Source organism: Arachis ipaensis, chromosome B07 (genome assembly GCF_000816755.2).
Source record: "Arachis ipaensis cultivar K30076 chromosome B07, Araip1.1, whole genome shotgun sequence".
Lineage (NCBI taxonomy): Eukaryota > Viridiplantae > Streptophyta > Magnoliopsida > Fabales > Fabaceae > Arachis > Arachis ipaensis.
In genome coordinates, this window is record NC_029791.2 from 109,270,640 (window position 1) to 109,276,904 (window position 6,265).

Consider the following 6,265-nt stretch of genomic DNA (forward strand, 5'->3'; position numbering starts at 1 on the left):
ACTTGTCGCAGCACGGACAATTCGGCGATTATATATATTAGCCGTTTTTTTATGGGATTTAAAGTTAATTATTTTAATGAATTTTAAAATTTTAAATTCGAATAACATAAAAATAATAATATAGAATAATCAATGATAATATAAAAATGTTCAAATTAAAATAATCATATATTACCTATCTATAAACAATAACAATATGAAAATGATTTAATTATAATGAACACATATATCACCTATCTACAAATCTACAAATAACATAATTCATAAAATAATTATTACAATAATATTTTATCTTCTTCTATCTAACTCAAAGTCATAAAAATAAATAGAAAAATACGATTGTTTACAAAAAATGAGTCATATTTAAAAGTCATTTTTTTCTTTGTTTAGGGACTTTTTTTAAGTGATAAGCCAAAGTACGGATCTGTATTTGAAGAATCTTTCTTGTGCCTACAAAAAGTGTAAAGAAGAAAAATAATTATGTCTTTTTTTTGGTGATTATAGATCAAACTATAAGTAAAAACGTTAAGATAAATCTAAAGTAATTTCCGAATTTGTACCGCGAAAAAATCTTTAACAATTCCTCATACATCTCCTTATCAATAAATTCTTGAGCCTTGAAGAACTACAAAATTTAAAAATCAATCAAATATACCATATGCCAATACAAATTTCATTATATTTGAACGAAAAGTTAACAATAAAAAAAATAAAACCTGCAAAATTAAAATTTCTTGTTTGAGGTTGGATTTCCTACACATGCACAACAAAAGAAGCCATTAAACCCTCTGTAGAGCATTCAAATCTATAATTATCTGATATTACCTCTATTTTGTGCGGTTTCTTAATCTAATGATAGGTACCTGCAATGTTGTTCTTTACTAACATTAGTTGGTTTCGCTCCTATGAGTTTGTTGCTGAAAAAAAATGTTTAATTTATTATCATTAATTAGTTTAAAATTATTTTTTGTAACTTTATTTAACATGGGAAACATAATATCCGTTACAATCTCAGAGTAACCTTTTAATATTTTAGGCATATACTTTTTTCCTTCATTTTTTAATAGTAAAAGAAGAACATAGAAGGGGATAGATAATAGGCATATCAATAACATTCTGATTACGATGATTGCGTTACCTTGTATGTTGTTGGAGCAGTATTTCCTTTTTTATCATCTTCCAGAATTGGGTCTTGTCTGTTTTAACCATTCCTCCCCAACCAATAGAATAAATTTGAAGGGAATGAACCTATTAGATAACATATGATTATGATTACTAACATAGAAATAGAAGTATGTATATTGAATGCAATTTTGACAGTAATTAATTTAAAAAATTACTTTATTGTCTATTGGTTTGATTGATGCAATTGCTTGCTCATCTTTCCATGCACTCCAGAGATTTTGGAATCCTTCTTTCTGTAATTGATATTTGTTAATATATTTCTAGTATATCTAGTATGTCTTAGTTAATGATAATTAGTACGTACCTGTTGCGTAAAACAAATGTTCAAGTTCATTGTCTTTATCTCCTAGCATATATTGATGAGCTCCTTTGAAATCAAATTGTCTATTAAAAAAAATATAAGTTGTTAGTCGTCAATAAATTGAAGTTTGTATACAAAAATATCTATATCAATGAAAAAGATTTAAAGATTAAAATTATATGTAGACTGAATTGTACCAAGAAATAACTACACACACTTACTAAGAACATAAATTACCTGTGGTGAAGGTAACAATATTTCTTTGAAAACTACATTTCTGGTAAATTCTCCACTTATTCCATCTATTTTTCTTTTTTTGACTAAAATTTTTGTAGTTGACTGAGAAATACTTCGAGACAGAGCAACATATAATTAGCCATGGCTAAATACATGTTTAGGGAGATAGATTCCTACTTTAAGAATGGTCTGTCCTTGTTATTTGTTTATTGTTATTGCAAAACTCAACCTTACAGGAAATTACTTCCGAATAAGTATAAAAGGCAGTCCTGAATTTTCTGTTATTTTGTGTTTTATCCGAGGCAAGAAAGCTCTTTTTCCACAGTGATGACCGGTTAAAATTTTTACGTCTAACATGTTTTGAAAAGTTCCACAATATAGTAACCTTGTACCATTGCATAAGCCGTCCTTAGGGTTTATGTTTCTCAATAACATCAAAGGTGCACCTCTTTTTACCTTCAACACATGAGATGGCAACTCGCCTGTAGAAACTGAGTTAAAGTATTCTTGTTGATATAAATTATTAGCATCTCCTTCTACCTCATCAAATGAGACTAAATTTCGTTCTTCTCTTGGAAACTGGTTGATAATTATATCATTAAGCTGTTGCACATCATGATTTTTTGGCGTCAATATTGCCCTTTCTACCATGTAAGAAGCGTCCCACCCATGAGATTGTAAGTTTGGAAATATTTCTTCTATTAACTTGTGTAACGATGTTTCACCCTCCCAAGGAATTGCCATATTTTCTTGTATCCATACAAAGTCCTCATGTATGGTGGGCTCAATTCCATCACCAATGCGCATAAGATACTCAGCAAAAACATGATCATTAGAAGATTGCATATTTTGTCACAAATGGAGAATTTTAATGGAAGCCCATAAATGAGACTTAACTATAGAAGCTGAAATCATTTGTGACTTACTACCTTTCGGTACGACAGGCAGTACTTGGCGAAAATCTCCTCCCATCACCATCACTTTTCCTCCAAATGGCATATCGTTTGCTAATATATCTCTCAGAGTGTGGTCTAATGATTGCACCGATTCTTTATTTGTCATAGGTGCTTCATCCCAGATGATTGCCGTTGTTTGTCTAATCAGCTTTGCAAAATCTGATTGTTTGCTTATGTTGCAAATGGATGATGGTTCTGCATTAATTGGGATCTTAAACCTAGAATGAGCTGTTCGACCCCCAGGCAATAATGTTGCGGCTATTCCTGATGATGCAGTTACCAAGACAATATGACCCTTATTTCTCAATTCTGCAATTATAGCTCTGTAAAGAAATATTTTGCCTGATCCTCCTGGCCCATCAACAAAGAACACTCCACTTTCTCTTCGATCAATTGTATTCATAATGCACTTGAAAGCTTTAGATTGTTCATTATTCAATCTTGCTACGGAACACAGGTCTTCCCGGGGTACTTCGACAGACAGTTCTTCCTGGATAACTCTGGGTATCGAGTTGTCATTGTCATTTTCATGAGTTAGAGTTGGCAAATCGTATTGTGTAATCTGTTTTCCGTGCTGAAGGAGTATATCATTTATATCCCTGAGTAGCCGATTTGTTAACTCTAAGGCTATTGTGGTACTGGTTAATGGATAATCATCCACCATATATGAAAAAAATTCATCGAATAAGCTTCTTACATCTGTAGGCTCACAAAATATTAAGATGGTTGCAAACAACCTTCATAAAGCATATGGTAATCGTAAAACAGAAGCCTCAACCAAACACGCACGGATGCTATTGTCACTCTCTAACAATCCTCGGTGTTGAGTAGATTGTTTGAAGGACGAATATTGGACCCCATTCACTGTTAGCAAGTCATCCCAACTGATTCGTCCTCTGACATTAGATAACAGAATACGTAAATAGAATTTTTCTCCTTCTGAAGGTGATACAGTATAAATTCGACCGATGGATCTCCTATGTGTCTTGCGCCGACACCATTCCTTTTCCTTGTTATGCCAAGTGTAATACTCTGGAATTTTCCTGTACAGAAGATGCCTAGATTGTTGGTCCTCCTTACGATTTAGGGCAAAGAACTCAGTGAGCATTGTTCTAGAGAAATAATCATCATTAAGTATTTCAGGAATGGTTTGGTGATCATAGAAGCTCACTTGATGTTAATTTGGCAAATGAATTTGTAACCTTTCCACTGATGGATACATTCGGTAAATGTTAAATTTAAATATTCTCCAACATGCCTCTAGAGCAACAATCCATCTTGCATCAAAAAACTGTTGGACCTCATCAACATTAGAACCGTTGTGAACTTCCATTGCAACCCGGTCTGAACCCTTGTAGCAATATTTTCATGCTACTATATATCTCAACATTAATATGGCAATCATACTTTAGTAGTAGCCAAGGGTTGTACAGAACTACCCATCTATTGTCAACTATGATATTTTGGTTAATTGGTACTGGAGTGTCGAATCGTCGCCTATATTGTGGATATGAGTTGTCACCTCTTCGTGTTTCTGCTGCGAACTCTTTTGGGTAGTTGCGTTTACATTGGCCATTTTTCATGCAGGGTGAAGATTGATCAAGTGTACCGCAAGGACCATGAATCATATCTTTTAGAACTGCATCATGTAGGTGTGGTTCTACTTCTTTAGATGGTATCTCTACACGTACCAAACTATCATAATGCTCCGGGTCAATTAACTTGTCATTGTTTTCTAAGATTAGCAACATATGTACATGTGGCAACCCTCTTTTTGAAACCCAGTGGCATAAATATAGCTCTTCACCTTTCCCAAGACACCCTTAGTAATTACATCCTCTTTCAGCTGTTCAATTTTGGCTCGAAAAATTCTTGTTGTTAGATCTGGACGATCTTGTGGAGTTTGAACTGGGTTGAGTTCTGAAGTTATTTCAGTCCAAGATAGATTACATGTCATTGTGAGAAAAATATCTGGCTTGCCCTCTTTAAGAACAATCGCCATTCCATCTTCATATCGTTGGGTCATGTCGCGACGGCTACCAATGAACGACGATGGTAATATTGTTCTTTTTCTTCCAACATTTTCTGAAGACAAATATATAGAGAAATATTATTAGTTTTAATAATTATTTTGGGTAATTCTTAATAATTTACGAAGTAGCAATTAGATACAATAATATTTACCTGCATTAGTTTTTCCTGTGTGCAAAGCATCTTGTAAGCCTTGGTATAATTCAGCCCGTAATTTCTTCTGTCTAGTTCGAACCCATCTTAACTTTCCGGTTTCAATTTTCACATAGTTATCAACAACATATTGTTGTAGTAGTCGCCCTGCTTGCAATACGGTGGAATGATCATCGGGGCGAATCTACAAATTTTTAAGAATTTGCAAAAAAGATTAGATACATTGAACAATTTTTTGGTAGAATTTTATTGAAGTCTATACTGCGTAGGAAATGAGGATTTGTACCTGGAGCATATAGCTATTATATGTTCGGGTATTGATATCCCATCCATGAGTTCCAAATGGAAAAAGAAGAGGATATTGTAGTGGATCGTAATAGCCAACAAATTCCTGAATCCTTCGTAGGCTACCAGCATGAGTTTGCACCTTAATATCTCGCTCATGAATCATTGTTTCAACGTCATCACCAACAATTATAGCTGCTACCTGCGACGCAGTTGGAAGACTATATTGTGGCTAATTAGCAGGTCGCTCTCTAATGACCAAACTACACTCATGTACATCTGACCGTTGTACAAGCTGGCGAAACACATGGAGAAAAGGATTATACCAGTGTAGCAATTGTTGTAACTTGAAAACCAATATTTCATGTAGTTGTGTGTTCTCAAGCATCCTATTCTGTAACTCGTGTTCAGTATCATATATGTACAGTTGCAAAAACCATGGCCGCGTGCCCTGATCCGGATAAAATCTCCCTATACTGTGATATATTGAGCCTTGAGCACAAAATGTATATATACCACGATCTGTTATAGCCAGTTGTTCGTCTATGTTCACACCACACGAAGTGAAGGAAAATACATGATTGTATCCACGAATATGTTTTCTAAAATGGTTTCCTTCTGCAGAGGGGTCCAGGAAGATTTCAAGCAATTCCTGAGGAGCATTTACTCGGGAAAGAGAGACTTTTCCCCTATTATAGCACATCTCAAACGTCTCATGGTGAAATAGACGTGCGCTACAGTAATGACATGTCCTTGGGATTGGTAGCGGAGTTCGAATTATTGTTGCATCCTCTTGAAAATTTCGAGCACAATTATGGGATGCTCGAACATTTTGTCTAATTTCTGTACTCATATTAAATTAACATATATTTGGTTACATTCATAATGAAAATCAGAAAATGATGAATTTTGTAACAACTAAAAAAATAGTTTTTTGTTGATTATAAATACAAAGAATTACTTCCATTATAATGGTCATCATAAAAAAGAGATAAGTAACTATCAAATATTTAAGTGATGTTTCAATCATTTTTTTAACTTTGTTATACTGTATAATATTGTGATGTTGTTTGATTTTATTTTTTTTAAATTTTGTTATTCAGATGTATTTAACAAC

The 6,265-nt window shown here is 33.5% G+C and overlaps 1 protein-coding gene and 1 pseudogene across 1 annotated transcript; both read right to left on the minus strand.

The window, feature by feature from the left end:
* Positions 1,859-4,049, minus strand: LOC107607614 (annotated as a pseudogene).
* Positions 4,421-6,001, minus strand: LOC107607615. Its single transcript, XM_016309544.1, has 4 exons — positions 5,426-6,001; positions 5,150-5,350; positions 4,864-5,047; positions 4,421-4,764 (listed from the first exon to the last, which is right to left on the minus strand). The coding sequence occupies exons 1-4, from the start codon at positions 5,999-6,001 to the stop codon at positions 4,421-4,423; spliced, it is 1,305 nt and encodes a 434-aa protein (XP_016165030.1).